The sequence below is a fragment of the Phocoena phocoena genome, chromosome 3, assembly GCF_963924675.1.
Source record: "Phocoena phocoena chromosome 3, mPhoPho1.1, whole genome shotgun sequence".
Taxonomy (NCBI): Eukaryota; Metazoa; Chordata; class Mammalia; order Artiodactyla; family Phocoenidae; genus Phocoena; species Phocoena phocoena.
This window is the reverse complement of record NC_089221.1, coordinates 92,946,941-92,970,093: the sequence shown is the minus strand read 5'-3', so window position 1 is coordinate 92,970,093 and position 23,153 is coordinate 92,946,941. Positions and strand designations below refer to the sequence as shown.

At 41.4% G+C, this 23,153-nt stretch overlaps 1 protein-coding gene and 1 non-coding gene across 2 annotated transcripts in view; one reads left to right on the top strand and one right to left on the bottom strand.

Annotated features, from left to right (window-relative positions):
• The first annotated feature begins 5,983 nt into the window (after positions 1–5,983).
• Positions 5,984–6,118, top strand: LOC136121773 (small nucleolar RNA SNORA13). The gene has a single exon (XR_010655784.1). It is a non-coding gene; the product is annotated as a small nucleolar RNA SNORA13 (small nucleolar RNA).
• A 3,220-nt stretch (positions 6,119–9,338) lies between these two features.
• The window catches only part of EPB41L4A (erythrocyte membrane protein band 4.1 like 4A), a 257,963-nt gene continuing 244,148 nt past the window's right edge, over positions 9,339–23,153 (bottom strand). The window contains exons 19-23 of the mRNA XM_065874473.1: positions 16,101–16,148; positions 15,440–15,508; positions 14,726–14,836; positions 13,563–13,644; positions 9,339–9,467 (exon numbers count right to left, since the gene is read on the bottom strand). Coding sequence (XP_065730545.1) covers positions 9,339–9,467; positions 13,563–13,644; positions 14,726–14,836; positions 15,440–15,508; positions 16,101–16,148 — 439 coding nt within the window. The remainder of the gene's footprint in view (positions 9,468–13,562; positions 13,645–14,725; positions 14,837–15,439; positions 15,509–16,100; positions 16,149–23,153) is intronic.

Here is a 23,153-nt window from a genome sequence, read left to right as displayed (position 1 = left end):
CATTGCGGAGCTCCGGACACACAGGCTCAGCGGCCATGGCTCACGGGCCCAGCCACTCCGCAGCACGTGGGATCTTGCCGGACCGGGGCACGAACCCGCGTCCCCTGTATCGACAGGCGGACTCTCAACCACTGCGCCACCAGGGAAGCCCACTTTTTTCCATTTTAATTAAAATGTGTCTTGGTGTGATCCTCTTTAGGTTGACCTTGTTTGGGACTCTCTGTGCTTCCTGGACCAACAAATTTCAAAACACGGCACAATGGATACATTCCTCAGAAGGATAACTTACCAAAACTGCCTAAAGAAAAAACCTGAATGCTTCTACAACCATTAAAGAAATTAATTCAGTAGTCTAAAATCTTCCTACAAAGAAAATACTAGATCGAGAAAGTTCTAAAAGCGAGGTTTGTTTTTTAATTCTGACATTAAATTTTTCAGAGAAGAGGAAAAGTTCTCCAACTAATTTTATAAAGCTAGTATAGGCATACTCCTCAGAACATTTCCCTGATTAATGTTTTCCCAATAAATTAACTCTTGTATTTAATAGTCCAACATCATATAACATATATATCATTCAAAACAACATTTCAACAGCGTATATAGGAAATAATATATTTAGGACCCAAAACTCAATACATTTTTACCAGTAACAACAACAAAAACAACAACAACAACAAAGGTGTGAGAAATGCCCTAAGTTACATTACAAACACAACTGGCAATATGTTCTCAGCATCATGTGTCAGGAAATCAAAAAACACACTGAATATCAATGAAGGGGATATTCACATAGATGCCAGTAGTGATAAAAGAAGCACTGAAGTATCTTCCTCAGTGTGAATCATTCTCTGTCACATTTCCATAGTGCCTTTCATATTTCATATTACCCTTTTTTCCCCTAGTTTTGTATTATAAGAACCAAAAAAGCTGAGGAAATGTTAAAGATTAATGAAAAAGAAGCAAACCAAGCAGAAAAGCAGTAACAATGAAAGAGAATATGTTACTACTGACAAAGCAACTATTTGTTAACAACTATATTGTTTGGTGATCAGGAAGCAAAGTTACAGACATTTACAGCCTAATGTTATAGTTTGTTATTTAATTGAGGTTTGTTTACTATATTTTAGTTACATTTTAGGAAATTGGTTTGGGTTAAAAAGTAACTCATTATAATTTTACCATTTAAAACAGAGGGCAATAGGCTCTCAATTAATATTTTTGCATAGAACATCTGATTTTCAGACACAAATTACTAATATTAAGTAGATATCTGTATAATTCTAATATCAAAACTATCAAAGACAGTATGAGAAAGATAATCACAGTCCCCTCTTGTCCATAAACATAAATTCTAAACAGAATATTTTTTGAAATGACAAGTTTGGTTTCTTCCAGAAATGTAAGATTGGTTCAACATTAGAAAATGTATTAATGCAATTCACCTCATAAACACATTACAGGAAAAAAACCCTATGTTCATCTCAATAGAGGCAGGCAAAAAACATTGAATAAAATTCAACATTCACTCATGATTAAAAAAAAAAACTACTAGCAAACTAAAAATAGGGCACTTCCCTAACCCAATAAACAACAAGAAATGCATTAAAATGTCATACACGTCATACATACATGCTGAAACTTTAAGAGCATTCCTTTAAAGCCATGAACAAGACAAGGATGTCTATTATCACTCTATTCAACATTGCCCTAGATGTCTTAGTCTCAGCATTCACACACACACGTGTGTGCATGATCACACAGTATAAGTAGAAAGAAAGCTTCCACAGATGATATGATTGTTTAAAGGGAAAATCCACAGAAAATCTACAAATGCTTCTAAATTATAAAAAGTATTCAAATTATTTAATATCTATTGCATATTAAATCAGATCCCTAACTCCAAACATAAACAAAATGTCAACCCCATATGGATTAAGCACTTTAAAATGAAATGTGCACCGCTTATATGCAAAATCTTACTTATGCTCCTGATGAGAAAACTGGAATGGCACAAGGAGTGGGGTAAGAAAAACAGCCCACTCTCCACCCCTTACAGGGTGCATTAGTTTTCTCTTGCTGCCATAACAAATTAACACAAATTTAGCAGCTTAAAACAACAAAAATTTATTATCACAGTTCTGTAGGTTGGAATTCTGTCACGAGTTCACTGGGCTAAAATCAAGGCATCAGTAGGGCTGTGTTCTTTTCTGGAGACTCCAGGGGAGAATCTGCTTCCACGTACATTCAGGTGGTTGGCAGAATTCAGTTCCATGCAGCTGCAGAAATGAAGTTTCTGTTTCCTTGCTGGCTGTCAACTGAGGGCCATTCCCAGCTTCTAGAGGCTGTCTGTATTCTTTGGCTTCAAGGATCTTCCCCCTCCATCTTCACAGCTAACAATGGGAGGTTGAGTCCCGTTCCTGCCTTCTCTTCTGACACATCTCTGACTCCCCACTTTTCCTCTTCGTTTTTTTATCTCCTCATCTCATGGTCCCTCACGTTAATCATATCTGCAAAGCCCCTTTTTTACTATGCAATGGAACACATTCACAGGTTCTGGGGATTAGGGTGTGGACACCTTTGAGGGACCATTAGTCTGCCTACCATACAGAACAAGGACACTGGGTCTGTTCCACACTTGCACTAACACTATATGTCGTTTGTACATCTTTCCGTAACGCCTCTGCTCCAACAGGGTAGAAAATATCCCCCTTTTCTCACGTCCTTTCTGCTTGTGTTGGCTGAATTACTGAATTTTCCTTCCCAGGCTACATGAGGTCAAAGCAGACAGGAAGATGAAGAATTTAGAATTAATTTCCTAACACCAACATTATCCAATAATTGAAACAAATGCCTCCCCTCTATCTGTCCGTGAACCGTCCAGAGTTTAGGGACGAGTTACAAGGGGCAGATAGGAAAGAATGGGGTGGGAACAAAATGTCAAGCCATTGAAAGAAAAACGGCAGCATAGTTCCCCCTTCCTTAAGAACTCAACCCAAGAAGTTTCCATACCTGGGGTGGCAATCAGCAAGGAGAGTCTAGCTCGTGAGAGTCATTAATTGGGTGTCACTATGTACAATACAGTGTGAGATAATTCAACAAACCTTCCTTAATTCTTTAAACTAACCTATGTGGTACATAGGTAAAGATATTATCATGTAAAATAGGAACCCTGGGCTTACAGAGGTGGTCATATACCCAAAAGCACAAGCGTCAAAAAGCTGGATCGAAACCTAGGTCTGCTGGCTGCTCAAGCCCAAGGAAATTTCCTCTCTCTGACTTTCCCTAGCAAGAAGGCAAGACTGAAATTTGTTATAATCCTCAAACGGTACCCTTCAGTGTATTCAAATGACACTCTTTGAGGTGTCATTCCCCTTCCCCACCCTTTCTCTCCCCAGATGTTACAGAGAATTCCTGATGAAGGACTTAGAGTTATTTACCTCCTTATTATCATACACATTTACTTCTGTATGGTCACTGTCCCTATTGTCCCAACAGTGATGTTATCATTCAGGCCAGTCCTTGTGTGATGATCACTGGGCTATGGGCTTGAATTTTCTTTTTCTTTTCTTCTTCCTTCCTTCCTTTCCTTTCTTTCTTTCCTTTCTCTCTCTCTTTTTTTCCTTTCTTTCCTCCCTCCCTCTCTGTCTCTTTCCTCCCTCCCTCTTTCTTTTTCTTTCCCTTCCTTCCTTCCTTCCTCCCTCCCTCCCTTTCTTCTCCTCCTTCCCTCTCTTTCTTTCTGCAATAAGCTTCAAAGAAACAAAGAAAGGTGCTGGGATGTGGTCTCTCTGGGTGAGGCTCTATAGGACTCACAGGTGCAAGGAGACCCAGGTGCTAACACACAGTCCAAATCACCACAGTCTTTATCCCTTCAAGGAGTTATGGTTATCAGCAAGAAAGTAATTAACTACCTCTGCTTTCTTTCGGTGGTAATAATCAATTCTAAACTTCCAGCATAAAATCCCAACTCCTTACCACAGGTACAAAGCCCTACATGATTCGCTCCTGCCTGTCTCTTCCACTGCCTCGGACGCCGCCTTGCGCTCCACACGCGGCTCCAGTCACGCTGGCCAAGGTCTAGCTTCTGAGCACCTGAAAGGTGACTAGTCTGAACTGAAATGTACTGGAAGCATAAAATACACACTGAGGGCTTCCCTGGTGGCGCAGTGGTTGAGAATCTGCCTGCCAATGCAGGGGACACGGGTTCGAGCCCTGGTCTGGCAAGATCCCACATGCCACGGAGCGGCTGGGCCCGTGAGCCACAACTACTGAGCCTGCGCGTCTGGAGCCTGTGCTCCGCAACAAGAGAGGCCCCGACAGTGAGGCCCGCGCACCGCGATGAAGAGTGGCCCCCCGCTCGCCGCAACTAGAGAAAAGCCCTCACACAGTAACGAAGACCCAACACAGCCATAAATAAATAAATACATCTTTAAAAAATAAAATAAAATACACACTGGATTTTCAAAACCTAGTAGGCATATAAGAATGTAAGGTATATCACTAATAATTTTATAGTGACCACATGTTGAAATGGTTATACTTAGAACATGTTGAGTTCCTCTTAATTTAACTTGTTCCTTTTTAATGTGGCATTTCTAAAATTTTAAAATGACATTCGTGGCTCACACGAGATTCCTACTGGATAGAGCACGGCTCTGTCACATTTTCCCCTCCTTTGTTTCCTTGGCCCTTACACTATCTGGACTTAACAGTGTCCACGTTACCTGTTTAGTGTCTTTCTCACCCAACTAGAACGTAACACAGGAACTCTGCCTCATTCACAGCGGATTCTCAGGCATTTAGAACAGCGTGAAGCACAGTAAGTACTCAATAAATATTTCTGGAATTAATGACCTTACTCTTCCTCAGCTGGAGACGGTGAGCTCTGTCTGTCCTCTCCCAACACGAGGTCTCAAGTCTTTTGGGCTACACCCGCAGCTCAGCGCTGACCGTGTGCTCTTGACACCGGGTGGAGGGGTGGTTGGGTACCCACACTGGAAAAACGCGCCTCCCGCGAGGAAAAAGCTTCCCGCCCGACGCCCCCGGCGCTCAGCGAACTCGCGCTCCTCAGAACTCTTTTCCTCGGGCAGCCCCGCCCCTCGGCCCATCAATGGGCACTTCGCCCTCCGGCCGCACGGCGGCGTCTCGCCGGGACGCGGCGGCCGATGGTACAGTCCGTCCTCCCCGCGCGCCTCGAGCAGTGGGTCCTTCCAGTCATAGAAAAGCATTGTGGGAAGACCGCGCGTTCTTTCTCACCACACTTCTCAGAGAGGTGTGCGGCGCTGTACGGCGGCGGTGTGGCCGCTTGGCCTCCGACGGCTGGGGCGCAGGGCAGGAGCGCGCGGCCGCCCTGAGTTTAGTGAGGCTGGCGCCGCGGCCGGGCCGGGTCCGAGGCTCCCGGTTCCTGAACGCGTGTAGGACAGCGGCCTGGTCTGGCCTCCGCCACGTTGTCGGTGAGACCTCAGAAAGCCCAGAAGCGGCCCTGGGTCTGTGTTCCTATGCCGGGAGATGCGGCGAGGGGGTGAGGGCTTTGGGCTCGATTGGTCATCGAGTGTATGTCAGGGAATTTTTAATAGACGCGGGGGTTTCTTGCGTGTGACAGGGAAAGGCCTCACCGTACAACGGCACGTTTGCCTACCTTGTCACGGTGGGAAATCAGGTCATCGCAGAACTGCCATTTCAGATTTATCTTGATAACTGTGTCGTGGTGCAGAACTTGGCGGAAATCGAATGACCATCACCAGCTCTGCAGGCGAGTTTTCATGTTCCTGCAGAACAGATCAGTTTCCTGGAAATTTTAAGGTTTCAGCCATTTGAAAGACGTTAATTTGGTGTTCGTTACCTAGTCGGATGTTGAGTCGTAAAGGAAACTGTAGAGCTGGGCTTAGTTTTTCTCCCAGCTCATCAACACAACAGTTCATCTCAGCCAGCTGTTTTGGGGACCGCAGCTTTGCGCCGCACAGCATTCCTTACGCGGTTTTCTTGCCGCCTTTGTGTTGCCCGTTCACTTTTGGAAACTAGTGGATGAGGTGTCAAAAAAGGCGTAAACCAAACACTTGTGCAGCCTTTTCCTCCCCTAGTATTTGACATCTTTGGTGTAGGAGCTGCACAAGTAACAGTTATACTCCTATATTATGTACACATGTGGTTTTGATAATGCCAACGTTAAGTGTATGTTTTTCTTAATAGGTTTTAATTTTTGTCCAGGTTAAAGATGGACGCTTGAAGCATAGACTGCTGCTAGCTGACTACTTACTATCTGGGAGCACAAAGATGACCTAAGGTAGGGTGATAGTTTTGAATTAGAAGTTGTCATACAGCAGTTATTTGTGATGTGAATCTTATCTTTCTGGATTGGGGGGCCTTCTCTAGTGGGTATTAGTTTAATTAGTTATTAAGGGTTCACTAGTGTTAGTACTGCCGCATCTGTAAACAAATAGTTAACTGCAAATGGGATAGCTTCTTCCCAGTTTGTCATGAAATCTTTACATGATTTTATGTGAATTGTAAAAAACCACTTGCCAGATCTCAGGCATGTTTTATGTTGACATTTAAAGTCCAGAAGTGCATAACTTAATGCAGCGAAGAAGCATGTACTGAAAGTTTTTAAGATGTGGTGCGTGTAAATGTCAAATTGAGTGCCTTATTTTTCTTTTTAGGATGTCCTCGGTAAGGAACTTGACAACTTGATCTTCAGGAGTTGCTTAGAGTATTTAAAATTTCCAGGATTGCTAAAAAAAAATACTGCTTTTGGATAGTCCATAAATGTACATCTAAAACAGTGGGGCTATAAATAAAATCAATGTGCTTCTTGGAGGTTTGTGTGCTAAGTGATTAACTGCCAGAAAATAGCATTTTTTTACTGAAGGATCATAGGAAGGGTATCTCCCTCTCCCAGCAACTTCAAAATTATGTTAAATCTCAGCTGTTAAGATTAACATTCAGTGATAGCGATCACTGATAGCCTCATGAAATATGGGCTTATGCTAGGCTCCAAGGAGAAACACGTGCTTTCTTGTAGTGCCTCTTGCGTGATGAAGTGAACTAGACTATTTGGTTTCTAGGTCACAGGTGTGCTGTATGTTACTGCATTTTTTTTTTTTTTTTTAAGCTAAAAGCAAATCTGCCTTCACTTTGCAGGAAAGAACGAATAGTGTATTCGGGCATTCAAAATATTTATTGAAAGCACTGAACTAGGAGCTGGGAACACAATGGTGCACACACAGAGTTCCTCCCTTTGGAAGCTTACCTTTGTTTAAATGGAGGAAATGTCATCACAATTGAAAACTTCGTGAGACAAATTCCACGTATGATAGGATTTGACCGAGTCAGGGAAACCTGAGAAGGCAGTTAGGACTAAGCATAGGTAAGTATTTATGCAAGGCAAAGCTGACCCCGTGCCATGTACAGAGGCCTTGAGCAAAAAAAATGGGTATGACCATAAGTCCAGATTTCTGACTATTGTAGCTTTTCCCTCTAAATGTCATCATTTAGGTAAGAGTTGAGTGCTTAATGAGGCTTGAAGGTGGCCATTATGGGAGCTCTGGGTGTTACAAAATGAGGCTGAACAGGTAAGAGGCCAGACCACTTAAGGCTCTGTATAAAGCAAGGGGAAATCCACGATGGAAATGCACATTTGCAAGAAAAGGGGTGCTGATGGGCCAACTGCAGGCTACTACCACTGTCTATGCGAGAGATGACCACCTTGGACCAGGGTGGTGGTAAAGTTAAGGAAGAGAGAGAGTTTATAGCAGATAGGAGTTAGTAATAAAGGATGTGTCCATAATGACTGCTAGGTGTGTAGCCTTGTACATTTGCAAATCCAGCTGGGGAGCAGCATTTTCAACTAGCTCTATTTGAATTGCCTTAGAAGTCTAAGTGACCCCTTGGTACTACACTGGTTTTTAGTCTAAGCTATAGAAATAAACTGGGAATAAATGAGATCCACTGGGGTAGTGGAAGAGGGCCTAGATTTGAGATACTCAACTGGAGAGGTAGAACAGCGTGAGCTGCAAAGGATAGTCAGAATGGTAGAAACAATGGGAAATGCATGAAAGAAACAAAATATTGTAAGGTAGCCTAAAAGTTAACTTGGATTTGGTGACATGAAGGTGATTTTTGAGGTCCACTTGAGTGGACAGATAATTTTTTTTTTTTTGCGGTACGCGGGCCTCTCACTGTTGTGGCCTCTCCCGTTGCAGAGCACAGGCTCCGGACGTGCAGGCTGCGCAGGCTCAGTGGCATGTGGGATCTTCCCGGACTGGGGCACAAACCCGTGTCCCCTGCATCGGCAGGTGGACTGTCAACCACTGCGCCACCAGGGAAGCCCCTATCCTTTTAAGAAACTTGGAATGGGAGAAAAAAGTGGTAGCTGGAGAAGAATTTGTTGGTGTGAAATTTGGTTGGCTTACTTTTTTTAGATGGTAATCTAGCTGAGAGGAAGCGGCTGAATATATTAGTACTGGAGAGAGCAGGGATGAGAAGGCTGAAGGAGATGGGCTTGAGAGGACAAGTAGAGGGAACAGGAGAAAGGGAAGGACTAGGGTTGATGGCAGTCACGGCGAGGCTTGTCTGTTGGGTAAGGAGAAGATGAAAGATGTCCTGCATGAGTATTTCTGTTTTTCCTGTAGACTGCAATCATCTGCAGAGAGGAAACGTCTGAAATGGTATTTGGGGAGAATTAGCCAGGCAGACTGGAAGGGACCATTTCAGGTAGAGGGTCATGAATTTATAAGCTGAGGTCAACTGAAATCCACACATAGCCTTTTTTTTCTGAAAGCACAAGACAAGGACACTAGAAATTAAAAGCAGCACTTAACAAACTTTTTTTTAACATTTGCAAATAATCGGTGGAACTTAATGCCACAAAATACAGTATTACAAAGAACATGTGAATAAAAATATCTGCAGTGTGAAAGCGATGCTTCAGTCATGCATTTGTGCGTAGGCAGATCCACCCAGAGTTGGGAAGAACCTTTTCATCCCACTTGGTGTACTACTGCACAGCTAGCCGGCTGCAGTCCAGGATTCCAGAACTTTGAACCGAAGCATCTGGTGTTGGTTGTGGCAGACACAAGATAACTTGGGAGTTTCCAGGAAGGAAAACACGGCATCAAGTGAATAAGTTTTAAAATACTGTCTTTCCAGTTACCAAATAAAAAGGCCCTTAGGCACAAATATACTGTAGTTAAACCTTTAAAAGATGCAACAGACTCCATTATTTTCTTCTGAAGAAACACTTCTGCAGGTCCAAGATACTTGAATAATTATAATTCACAGTTTCAAAGTAAAGGTGGCACACACACCCTTCCCACCCCCCCATCCCTAGCCCTTCACTGGGATTAAGTCTCTATCTTGAGGCGTGAAGCTTGGGTAGTTTTTATTGTTTTTGCTGTGTGTTTTCCAGCCAGATTGCTTGTAGACGTCTGAGATTTTTCTTCAATCAGGCTATCTTTAGACCCGTTTCTTCTCTAGAAAAGAATGCATTTGAAAAATACAGAAAGTAAGATTCAGAGAAGAAACTACAGCCAAATCAATTTTATTAACACAAATACTAAGATTTAAGACATCACGTTATATTTAGGAAAGGTATGTAATGTCAAAAGCTGTTCAAATATTCCCTTTATTTAAATAGTTATGATAAACAACATGAAGATTGTGTTTAAATCTTAAAAAAGTTACTCTGACAGTTACATGCATAACAAATCTTACTCATGAAAATCAGGCATAAATCTCAACCCATTCCCGCAATGAAGTGTTATTTCCATGGTAGTTGCTGCTAACCCAGGCTCTCAGGCCTCCTGCTTTTCCAAGGAGGGGCAGAGAGATGAAGAGCATGGGGAGCTGGGAGTAATTTTTACTCTTCCCTGATTGTATTTTCAGTAGTCACTGAAAGAAACCTGTACAACACAATGCCCTGGGGACCCGCATCACTTGGGGCTAGAGCTCCCTGTTAGCTGCGGTGGCCCCATCCTGGAGAAATGGGAGTGGAGCTGCCAGAGCCTGAGCACCACACCCAGGGCTTCTGGAAGTGGGTCATGTCCTCCCACAGCCACAGGTGGAGGCCCTGAGGATGACACCAAAGTGCCTCCACAGCTCCCTCTTCTGCTTAACAGACCTGCTCTTAGCTCCTTTTAGAGATGGCCCAAGCTGTCAGTAGATCTGGCTAACAAGCGTATTTCCTTCCGCACAAGTACCTGCCCATACATAATGAGCTACACTCCAGAATTCATTATTTTGAGATTCATTTGGGCTAAAAATAAACTACCCTCTAAGCGGCTGTCTTTCATCTGTTCCTACACTGGCTTGATTTGACTTACTCATATTCAGAGAGGCACCGATGGAGCAACAATTCTGCTAAGCATGAGGAGTACAAATCAAGCTAATTTTGGATCGTCCGACGTTATCTGTTTGGGACAGGTTTCTAGGTAACGGGAGAGGGAGGAGGACACCAGAGCATGAGTAAGTCAGGGCAGGGGAGTAGAGAGCTAATATATAGAAGAATCACTATCTTTTAAGTTTGTTAAGGGTTGAACCTATCTCTTCTGCCTGCACACCTTAAAGGAATAAGGAAAATGAATCAAAGTCCCTAATCCACCCCACTTTTACCAGGCTTCTGCATGAAAAAGTAAGGTGAGGTATAGGCAGGCCAGGCCACTAGCAGAAATCTGGCATCATTCTGGAACTTAGGAAATGCAGCTTTCCCACTTCCCCATATCATTTGCATCCTTTCTCCACATGGCAACCAGATCAGTTGTTTCCTTTTGGCACTCAGAATAAAATGCAAACAAACTCTTTCCCATGGCATCTAAGGCCCTGCATTATCCACCCTCCTTCCCCTTTACTCTGCTCAGACCTCAAACACCCCGGCCCTTTCCAGCCTCAGCTCTTTCTTCTGCTTCCATCAGCCTTTCACAAATACTCACATGGCTGGCTCCTTCTCTACCTGTGAGTTTCAGCTTTACAGGTCACTTTCTGAGACCATCTTTGCCCTATCTTTCTAAAGTGAGGTCATATGTTCGTTTTCTAACTCAGACCTTTGTTTCTTCATAATACTTACCTAGTTGTTTTTTAAATTGTTTTACCTGTTTACTTTTACGTATTATGTGTCAAGGCCAGGAGTCAGCAAACATTTTCTGCAAAGGGCCAGATTATAGACTACCTTCTGTCTCTATTGCACATTCTTTTTCCCTCCCCACAAGCAACCCTTTAAAAACATAAGAACAATTATTAGCTCCTGGACTGTACAGAAACAGGCTGCAGACTAACTTTAGCCCTTGGGCTGTAGTTTGCTGACTGTCCCAGTGAGTGCCTTGTCACTCCTTAGATGTGCTCATTAGATAGCTGTTGAATTCAAAATCAATGGTTCCCAGAGACAAGCTTAGAATCAATGCCACTGATTAAAAGGTGCATGTGAGTTGTTCTTGTATGCAGCACAGTGACGGCTATTCTTTCAACATTTCATGTGTATAATTTTAAGTTTTTTGAGATTCCTAAATGATGGTGATGAGAGAGTCTAGAGTAGTTGGAAAAGCAAAAATACATGAAATTCCCATTTGTATTGAAGCCAACTTAAATTTAAGACCTCAAAAAAAGCTTTGAAAAGTAACAGTGGTTCTTAATCTTCCCAGCAACTTTAAGAGGTAGGTTATTATCTACATTGCAAAGAAATTTAATCTTAGAAGTTAATGTTCAGAGTCACACAAGTGGTGTGTGGAGACAAGGAGACACCTGCATTGGCAGGTCCTGTCTGAATGTGAAGCCTCAACTAATCATGAATGTAATTTTTTTAAAGTGCTATTGAAACAAATTGTTTGGATTAAACTATTAGCTCTCCCAGATTTATCTAATCAAAAATTACACAGATTTTAGTGGAAGTTGTGGTTAACCACTCAGATCTCCATTCCAGACTGAGGCATTCATTCCCCAGCAGCTTGGAGTGTTGGCTGCCATACAGCTCAAAGCTGAGACCCTGGGACTTCCCTGGTGGCGCAGTGGTTAAGAATCCGCCTGCCAATGCAGGGAACACGGGTTCAAGCCCTGGTCCGGGAAGATGCCACATGCCACGGAGCAACTAAGCCCATGTGCCACAACCTCTGAGCCTGCACTCTAGAGCCCACGAGCCACAACTACTGAAGCCCGTGTGCCTAGAGCCCATGCTCTACAACAAGAGAAACCACGGCAGTGAGAAGCCCGCACACCGCAATGAAGAGTAGCCCCTGCTTAGCACAACTAGAGAAAGCTCGCGCACAGCAACAAAGACCCAATGCAGCCAAAAATAAATAAATAAATATTTAAAAAAACCAAAACTGAGACCCTCCCCAGGAACAGCCCTGCGCTAAAGAGAGCCACCTTGTTCAAGGTCATGCCCCCTCCCAGGGGCACCCTTTACCCAGTCACTTGCTACATGGTGAGTGTTTAAGGCCCAGCCCCCTTGTCTCCAAGTGGGATGAATCAGAAGAGCCATCTCAGCTCCAGAGCTCCCCATGGGATCATCTGATGCCTTTATTGGGACTATACCACTCAGTTCAACTCTTGCCTATCTCCTAAGAGCACTTTCCAGTATACCTCCTCCATGCAAACCTCCATTGCAGAATCTCTTCCTAGGGAACCTAACCTAAATTAGCACAGGCCTTTTCTGTCCTTGCTCAAGTCACTGACAAAAATGAGTCAAGATAAGCACAGGGCAGTATATGATGGATATGCTAGAGTCAGGGTTCTTAGGTTGTCCATGAACTTCCTGAATTGTATGCTTGTGTGCATTAAATATGTGCTTACATGCATTTTTATGGAGAAGAGACAGTAGCTATAATTGCCTTTCAAAGGGATCCACAATCCAAACAATCCACTGCAAACAACAGGCTGATACTGATCCATTATAAACATCAAGTTTGTTTCTGGAGTAATGATTTAAACAGATATAAATCCATCCAACAGCCTTACACAGCCTCCATGTTTTTCTATCGCATTAAAAAGAAATACAATGAAAGATGATGTCAAACACCTTGCTGAAATGTCTGCTACCGTGCTCCCCTGATAACAGCTATCTAATTCAGCCGAGTGTCACATTGATTTTGTTAAGGCAGCTAGATGCTTTGCCATGTCCTTGAGTTCCGTTTTGACCACATTTTCTAAACATTTCCAGAAGAAAAGTAATTCTCTTTGATGAAGAAGACAAATAAAATAGGACTTGAGTAATTCTCTGTCTGCCATCAGTTAACGATGGAACATGGGCCCCCTCTAAGTCTACCACTTTATCCCTGTTTCTCTGGCTCAAAAAATAATCTAGACATACTTTTTAAAATTAGTGAAGCCCATTGTTTCTTTATTCTGGCTCCAAACAATCTTACGATCTTTGTTATCATTGGCTTTGCCCCAAGCCTCAGATCATTTTAGACCTTACACTACCTCTAGCTCTCACCCCTAATGTAACTCTTCCCAGCTTGTGCCTTGTCTTGATCACACACCCTTCCTTCCTTCTCCTTCCATGTTTTGTACATGTTTTTTTTTAAACACAGAATCTTGTCATCAGTACAACACCTTCTTAAAACTTGATTATTACCTACTTGATGAACTGTGGAGCCACCAGAACCCTGAGCATCTGAAGATCGGGTCACAGGAAGTGGAGGTACAAGATCCGTTTTTGAACTGCAGAGAGTCAGTTTTAGAATTAATGACTGAGGCAGTACCTAGAATCACAATCTGAGTTGGAAAAGGCTATAGCAAAGTAAGCATGTTTTACATGTCTTTGTCTTCCTTACACTGCCCACCACAGTGATTTACACAGATAGGCATTTAATAAATGTTTTTGAATTCAACGGGTTAAGTAACTTGCCCAAAATCACAGCAAATAACTAGAAGAACCAAGAATATAACATAGGTATGGTTCCCATGTGCTTTTCTTACTGTGATACGTTGTATAAATGGATTTTTGATTTGTTTCTAGAGAAACACTTATTGGCCATTTATTCTTTTTTTATAAACCTATGGAGCTATAGACAGCAATGGCCTACATTTTACAAGCAAAACAAAACAAAAAGAAACCCAGCCTATATCTCTCTCCAACGGGCTAGCCTATCTCCCAATTTGTTAATGTTTATCAAAGTTTTAAGCCTTAATTCAGAGTTTAATGGCTGACACTCCTACCCAGCAATACCAAGTACATGAATTTCCATGACTATAGTACTTTTGCAAATGGATGCATAGTTATTTCATTAACACATTCATTTAACATATAGTACCTATCATGTCAAGCTGAGATATGGCCACTTTCCTCGAAAGAGAAACTAAATAACACAAAGAAACAAACTACTGTAATATATAACATTTGCTGTGGTAAAAGAAGACAAAATGCCATCAGTTCCAAAAGAAACTCTTATGCCAACTTCTCTCAAATATGGATGCATTTATTATTCAAAATAGAATAGCTCATGCATTTTCTCTTTCTTCTGAAAGCTTCAGTGCATAGCTTGGAAGGGCCATAATTCAGCCTAAGTATAGTCTAGGTCTGTGCTATCCAGTATGACAGCCACTAGCCACACATGGCTGCTTAAGTTTAAATTAATGAAAATTAATAATATTAGATTTTTAGTTTCTAGGTCACAGTAGCCACATTTCAAACACCCCATAGCCACAGATATAGAACACTTCCATCACTGCAGAAAGTTCTATTGTACTGTGCTGTTCTGGAGCCATGAGCGTGATGATGTACTCACACTTGCCTACTTACTTCACTTCTGAGAGAACGGATCGCTCTCCATCTGAACACTGGGACCTGCGATACTGGCGGTAACTTCGAGGTGAATGAGAATGCCGGATGCGGACTGGGTCACCTTGAGTCCTAAACAAGACACCAAAAACCGTGGAGACAAACATAGCACAAGTCAGAACAGGATAATTTGGAGATTTTCCTTAATATTGAAACTGCAAAGGAGTAATAACTTTGAGAGTTTTAAAAAGAACTTGATTCCTCTAAGCGTGGAAAGCCTAAGTGGCTTCAATCTCACAAGTTAACAAAAGAAAACTGCCTCCATCATACATGAAAATAAAACTTTATAGTACAGTTGACCCTTGATCAATACTGGGTTAGGGATACCAACCCTGAGCGAAGTCGAAAATCCCCATATAACTTTACAGTCTGCCCTCCATGAATGAATCCCTCCATGGATTCAGCCAACCAGGATCCTTATTTAGTGTAAAAAATACCAGTATAAGTGGATCACCTACAAACAGGCAGTTAATAAGAGAGAGAGTGATTGCAGTACAGAATGAATAATTAGCTTTAATACCCTCTTTTCTACTTCTTCCTCTATAGTTATTTTTAATTTTAGTTAAAATGTAAAGACAAAGCACTGAATGGAACACCACTGAAGAGTAAGAATGGATTACTCATTTACACCTATTAATAAAACATTTAAAAAAAGATTTTCAAAGACATACTCACTCTATTTTAGTGTATGGAATTTCTTTTAATTGTTCTTCTGACAGTCCAGATGGATCCACAAGTTCCTTTCTAGAAGGGAATGACCATGAGAATTAAAGTTTTGATACTGATATAAACACTAACACCTTTCACAATTGGCAGGTGAGTTTCCCCCTTTCTAATCTTGTTGCAAAACACGGTGTTAATAAAACTAATAGAGGTATAAGCCAGGAACAAAGATTTTAAAACTAGGATGTATTTCAGGAAAAAAATGGGAGGAAAACCTTTTCTATAGCTCTTCTACCTTCTTCCAGTTTTTCTATATCCGGAATGTAGATGACTCTCCAGCCACCTCCCATTTCCCTACAAAAGATCTGCTTCTCTCCCCTGTAGCAGGTGTCTTTTTTTCTTACAAATTTCTTTTCCTTGATATTTATTTATACAATATTGGCCTGTCTGAGGCTCATTTATAGGCGAGGCTAACTGGCCTCAGGAGAGGAGATGTCAGGGCTGCCTGCAGAGGTCTGCTGGTGTGGTAAGGCACCACCACTGAGTGCCAGGCTCCACAGAATGACAGCAGTGAAGGCCACCTGACAGGCTTCAGCCCGAGGCTGCCTCTTGGTGTCGGTGGTCCTCCTTGTAAATGCCTTCAAACCACGTGGGTTTTAAAAACAGTACTCACTGAATATGCTTCCATAACTCTTCTTTTGCTTGAATATCGGGACTTCTCCTATAAATAGAAAAAACAACACTCATCTCTGAAAACACGCTTCATCTAACGTCTAATCTCTAACTTTAGAAGAGCTACAACATTAACAGTTTCCAGACTGTGAAGTTCTTATTTGCCAGCTGACACCAGACAAGGAAAGACTGGACAGGGAGGGCTAATGTGGGATGGTTAGTACAAAGATACCAGACAATTAATCTGCTAGCCCACTAAAAAAAAAAAAATCACATAAAAATCAGCCATAACCAGGGCTTCATTTAATGAAAGAGCTTAGAACTACAGGGGCAAATCTACACACCCTCCAGTGGTGGTTTTACAATGAAGAATGATTTGAGGCTTCTGTTTCTGGTCCTGCTAATTACTTCTAAGAAAAGGCAAAAAAATTCATCCTGATTCTATTAATATGAACGAGTCTCAACGTGATCTGTGATTACCTAGTGGAAGCAGCCCCGCAAGGGCAAAGAAAATGGTGGGACAGCCAGATTGGCAGACTGTGCGCCACTGACCCACTGTCCTTTCTTGTTGCATCTGACGTTGCATTTCCAGGCCGCGGCGTGGGCCCACAAAGCTGGAACCTATCTGTGGCCTGTGCTGCTACCCCCCACATGCCCTTCTCCATCCTATATACAGAGCCCACATCAGATCTCTTCTGCTCCAAGAACTACTTGAATAGAAACCGTACCACTACTTTTAATTTCCTAGAATGAGAAATTCAAAGCCAGCATTCAGGTGTTCACACTCCCCATAATAAGCAATGAAAACTGGAAATCTATGATCACAGCAATTGTTGCCACAGAATGATTTTTTTTTTCCTAGTGAGAAAATAAGCTTTCGTCAGTCCTTTCAAGAGAACCAAGGTCTAATAAAGGCCCCAAGAAACGACCCAAACCCTAACAATTAAAATGCCTGGAGCTAAACAAAGCCACTGATATTCTGTCCTGTGGAATTTTACATTCATAATCTGTATCAGCATTTCTGGGCTCAATATTACTTTCAGCGTATGATATTATCATTGCTTTCGTTTTTCTCAGTTAATAAGGGCATTGCTGAAGCATTCTGGTAGGGCTTCCTGAGCTCACAGAATACAATAAACTACTTTCTAGCAATTGAATTGACTAAGTGGTTTTTCCTTTGTGGAGAAAATAAAAATCTGTAAAGACCTTTTAATCAACTCAAAAGGAGTCAAACACAGTAGATAAGGGGAAGGAGGACTTCCCTGGTGGCGCAGTGGTTAAGAATCCACCTGCCAATGCAGGGGACATGGGTTCGAGCCCCAGTCCGGGAAGATCCCACATGCCGCGGAGCAACCAAGCCATGCGCCACAACTACTGAGCCTGTGCTCTAGAGCCCGCGAGCCACAACCACTGAAGCCCGTGCGCCACAACTACTGAAGCCTGTGCACCGAGAGCCCGTGCTCCGCAACGAGAAGCCACCGCAATGAGAAGCCCGCCCACCACAACAAAGAGTAACCCCCACTCACTGCAACCAGAGAAAGCCACGCGCAGCAACAAAGACCCAACACAGCCAAATATAAATTAACTAATTAAAAAAAATTTTTTTAAAAAGAAGATAAGGGGGAGGAGATGAAGCCTTGGTCTCAGACATATAAAATATGGTATTGTTAAAGGTAGAGTTTGTTGTAAAGAATAAAATTGTATGCTTAAAAAACTTAAATGCTTCTTTGGAAGGATTTCCTATATGGGATCTGCCTTTCCTACATTTGGCTGGTCTGATTCACTAGACAATACGTTAACGCATTCAATGATACTGCCAGAGAAGGTGCTAATATTAAAAGCACTAAGCTATTATTCTGTTCCCAGAGAGAGATGGTTCCATTGTAATTATACATCAGCATCTGATTCTCACAGGAAGTCACCCAATAATCCACAGTATTATATAATATCTAGGTTAGGAAGCTACTCTGCTGGGAATCATTCTTATTTCAGGAAGGTGCAGTAGTGAGGCTATCTTCAAGTTAGAGCAGGGTGTCTCAACCTCAGCACTACTGACATTTTGGGCCAGATAATTCTTAGTTGCCGGGGGCTGTCCTGTGCACTGCAGGATGATTAGTAGCACCCACAGCCTTGACCCTTAGATACAGTAACACCTTCCCAGTGGGACGACCAAAAATGACTCTGGACATTGCCAAACGTCCCCTGGGGGGGGAAAACTGCCCCAGATTGGAAACCACTGGTCAAAGTTATGATGAGGAAGTAAAACAGCTAAGGTTTCGTGAAGGAACAAAGAGGCCAAGTTATTGTAAAGATCCAGTATGTGGCTACTGAATAGTGTTGAAGAGAATGACACTGAGGCAGGAACTAAATCTTAAAAGAATGAAGGAATGATCGGATGGCATGAGGCTCAAAGCTAAGTGCTTTGAGGGAGGAGGGGAGGAGAATGAGAAAAAGCAATGAGAGGCAAGGAGGACACGCCCCCCCAAGGCCACCACACAAGGCCTAGTGGTGGTGAAAGATGATGAATATGAGCAACATACAAAAAACTGGTAACAATAGATATTTCTGAGTGTTGGAATTGCAAGTAATTTTTTATTTTCTTATTTATACTTTCCTATCTTGTCAGGTTTTTTTTGTTTTGTTTTGTTTTTTGCGGTATGCAGGCCTCTCACTGCTGTGGCCTCTCCCGTTGTGGAGCACAGGCTCCGGACGTGCAGGCCCAGCAGCCATGGCTCACGGGCCCAGCCACTCCACGGCATGTGGGATCCTCCCGGACCCGTGTCCCCTGCATCGGCAGGCGGACTCTCAACCACTGCGCCACCAGGGAAGCCCTGATGTTTTTCTTTTAGCCAAGAGAATTTCTTACGTTAATTATCAGAAAAGAAAAAAAAAAGGTATTTTCATGTTTTAAAAAGCTACTACGGGGGGAGAGGGATAAATTAAGAGTTTGAGATTAACATATACATACTACTATATGTAAAAAAGATAAACAACAAGGACCTACTGTACAGCACAGGAAACTATATTCAACATCTTGTAATAACCTATAAGGGAAAAGAATCTGAAAAAGCATATGTACAACTGAATCACTTTGCTGTACACCTGAAACTAACACAACATTGTAAATCAACTATATGTCAATTTTTTAAAAAAAGTTATTAATGCTACAATTCCACAAGAAATGCCTTTCATTCCCATCTCAGAAAAATTAGCAGAAATGTTACCTTAAAAGAACATCAGTCCTTCTAGCCATAAATATTGGTCTTAAAAAATTCAGGAATTTAGTCTATGTGTTTAAATTCTACAGCAACATAATAGTCATATATTTAACCAAACTGAGTTCTGAAATGCCAGCAGTTTCAAACAGCGTTAAGACAAGGAAAAGTTCCAAGGCTAAAAAAAAAAAAAAAAAAAAAAATGCTAATCTCCAAGTGCTAGGCTACTTGTGATTTAATAAATGTAAACACAGGCTACATGCTAATGAGAACTATATCATTTTTATGCTGACAACTGCACAAATTTCATCAATAATTTAGGATGATTTCATTAGGTGCAGCTCAACATCATTTTGTGGATTCAGGAAGCTGTGGAATTTTAACAGCCATTTTTCTTAATTAAAAGGCTTAATTATGTACGTGTTTTACTTGAACTCTCCAAATAAATTCCTAAGGAAATAAAACCATGAGTTGTCCATAGGTACAATGTATATATAAAATATACATGCAGTCCAGTATTAGTCCAATATCTTTCAAAAGTATCCCTCATACACACCTTATACCAATAACTCAAATTAATATTCACCTTTCAGAGAAATTTCTTTGATAAGACATCATTTAGAAATAATTTTTCTTCTTCCTTATAATCTTCTTCTGCATCCTCCAAATACTCTAATTATATTACCTAGAAAATATTACACTATAATATATGGCAATATATTATATATAGTGTATATATATAATATATGGCATATATTATATATAGTGTATATATATGGCATATATTATATATATAGTGTATATATAATATATGCCATATATTATATAGTACAGCATATAACATATGCTATATATTATAGTATAGTAGATAATATACTACGCTTTGTGTATTATATTATACTGAAAATAAAATAATAAGTATGACCTCATTTGACTTATTATTTTTGTGATCTTATACTGACCACTGCCATAGAAGGAAATTTAGAGCTGAAAATGTGTTACTAAGAAAACTAAGTTTACAAAACATCTTTATTTAAAGAATTCAAAGCACTTAACATATATCTCAGTAATTCCTCATCATATTCCTGAGTGGTGAGAATAGATATGATTAGGAGATGTCTTAATCTTCCCCTCCTTCCCTCTCCCCCTCTCAGAATTAAAGAAAGATTAGAAAGCCACAGAGCCCAGAAACCTAGCTGCTGAAGATCGCTCAGGAGTCACTTCCAGGGACTTCACGCTAAATCTTTATCTAAGGCCCAGTCTTCTGTTTTGTGTTTAACTGGGAACATCATTCTACCCTGACAACCTCATCTTCCACAGTAGCATTTTTCAATAGAAGTAGTAAGACATTATTGCCACCAGGGGGAGCCTGAGCCTTCACGCACACACAGGTTGAACCTCTGAGAACTTAACTGTTTCAGCTTTGATTCCTCCTCCAAATATCTCAGTGAGTAAAAATTCATCCACGTAGAAAAGAAGTTTCATCTAAGTTTCCTAATGATAAGAAAACGTTAATGGCAATGCAGCTGAAAAATAAACTGGATAAAACCGTACTTCTCACATTTTTCTAGATGATCTCCAATTATACTTCAGTTTAATGTGTTTTAGGAGAGAAGATTTTGTATTTTATACTACTGTATGTCTCTGGCATTTAATAATAAACACAAGTTTCTAGTTTATCACTGGATATTTAAAAAACAATGAGTGAATCATGTATGAATGATGTATCATAACATTCATCCTCAGTGGATACCTCTACATGGGCAATTTACAGACACCGTAGTAGGAATTCAAGAATATGGAAGTAACTGAGAGATATGTGGTTTACTATATATCTGAAATGCTACATATACTCATAAATATATCTAAAGAACAATTTTAATTACTTTCTTCAGATGGTCCTCTAACCATGTTTTAACTTAAACAAAAAAAAAAAGCTGTAGTGATTCCTAAATTCTCAAATTCTAATTTTCATGTGAGTTGGGCCCCACCCGACTCTCTTCACTTCTCAGCTCTTCCTCATTTCAAGGGAAAAAATATCAAGTACCTTGTTTATACAGATAAACTGAGACCTGGAGAACTTACTAATTACAGTAACTGCAATTAAGTATTTATGCTGTCACTTGACGTATGTGATCTGTTTTATGTTCAGCAAAATCTCATGAGGATGGTATCATCTGTGTTGTAGACACGACACTAGAAGTTTGTGGAGATTAGGTAATAAGCTAACACTCGGAGACGCAGAAGGCAGACAGAGGTCTGGTCTGACGATAGCACCCAGCAGATATTTTCTTAATTGTCAACAAACCTCGGGTTTTTAATGTCATAGCTCAAATAAAAGGCAGAGCCCAGTTTGTCCTAAATAAAGTAATCCATCATCTTGTAGAATTTGAACACTTTTATCCAGTTGCCTACCTGACATTTCCATTTGATCACCCACTTAGTTTTTCAAACCTAATGGAACAAAAATCTTGTCACTTCCCACACATCCCCAGACCACCTCACTCCATCTCATGGATGGAGTGGGTAAAAAGGCATGTCTATCCCTTAATCCATCAACTCAAATCATCCACAGTATCTCTCACACTATGAACCTGTTGGCTCTCCTTCCAAAATGTGTGTTCATCCACTTCTCTTCAATTCCACCACCACCTTGCACCTGGACCACCAAAATATTTTAAAATTGCTCTTCCTGCTTCCTTGTCTTTCTCAATCTGCTTTTTACTCAGCAGCCAGAGCAACTTCTGAATGAACTACTCTTAAAACAGATTTTTTTGTTAACTGTACTTTGGCCATATCAGCTATATAGTTAAGCAATCAAGTTCAGTTACAACGTCATCCCACAAACATTTACTCAGTCTTTTCATGGTTTGCTTTAAAACTAAATTCCACAAAGGTACACATCAAACTCTTAATGGGGTTCTCTCATACAACTGCATTGTTCTGAAATAACCCTCTGTCTGATCTGATATTTTTATCATGAAGGTAAGATTTAAAAGAAAGTTTAAATAAGATTTTAAATTCAAAGTATCATTAGGCTCTTTTCTGATTTCAGTTGATCCGATAGAAGCAATATCCAATTCAAAGATATTACTCTACCTCAAAAGAATATTCTTTTTTGTTTGTTTGTTGTGCGGTACGCAGGCCTCTCACTGCTGTGGCCACTTCCGTTGTGGAGCACAGGCTCCAGACGCGCAGGCCCAGCGGCCATGGCTCACGGGCCCAGCCGCTCCGCGGCATGTGGGATCTTCCCGGACCGGGGCACGAACCCGTGTCCCCTGCATCGGCAGGCAGACTCTCAACCACTGCACCACTAGGGAAGCCCCAAAAGAATATTCTTGAACTTCCACTTCTGGTCCAATGGAGTAACTGGTATCAGACAAACCCTCCCTTCCCATCCTCAAAAACTATAAAACAAAATATACAAAGCAGCTGTTTGTCAGACATTGGGCAACAGATACCATAAGCCTGTGATCTTTGAGAGAAGGGAAACACAAGGTTAACCACCCCCCCCCCCCCCACCAACTTGCTCAAGTTTTCTGCCTGGAGGCACTTTCCCAATGTGGTACAAGGAGGTGAAACTCAAGAAGCAACAGACTTACAGGGCTGAGGAGGTAGAAATCAAAGTTTGAGGCTAAAATTTACACTGCAGGATAAAAGAAAAAAGTGGGACTCGAGAAGTCTGCATGGGGTTTTCCTTAAGAGGTTGGCTGAGAACATTAACTACATTTAATCTATACATAAGCTGGGTGGCACTCTGAGGCCTAAAAGAAAACAGCCACTACAAGGCTGACAGCTGTGTGAAGTGGTAGCAGACAAGGCTCTGTTGCAGTCACAGT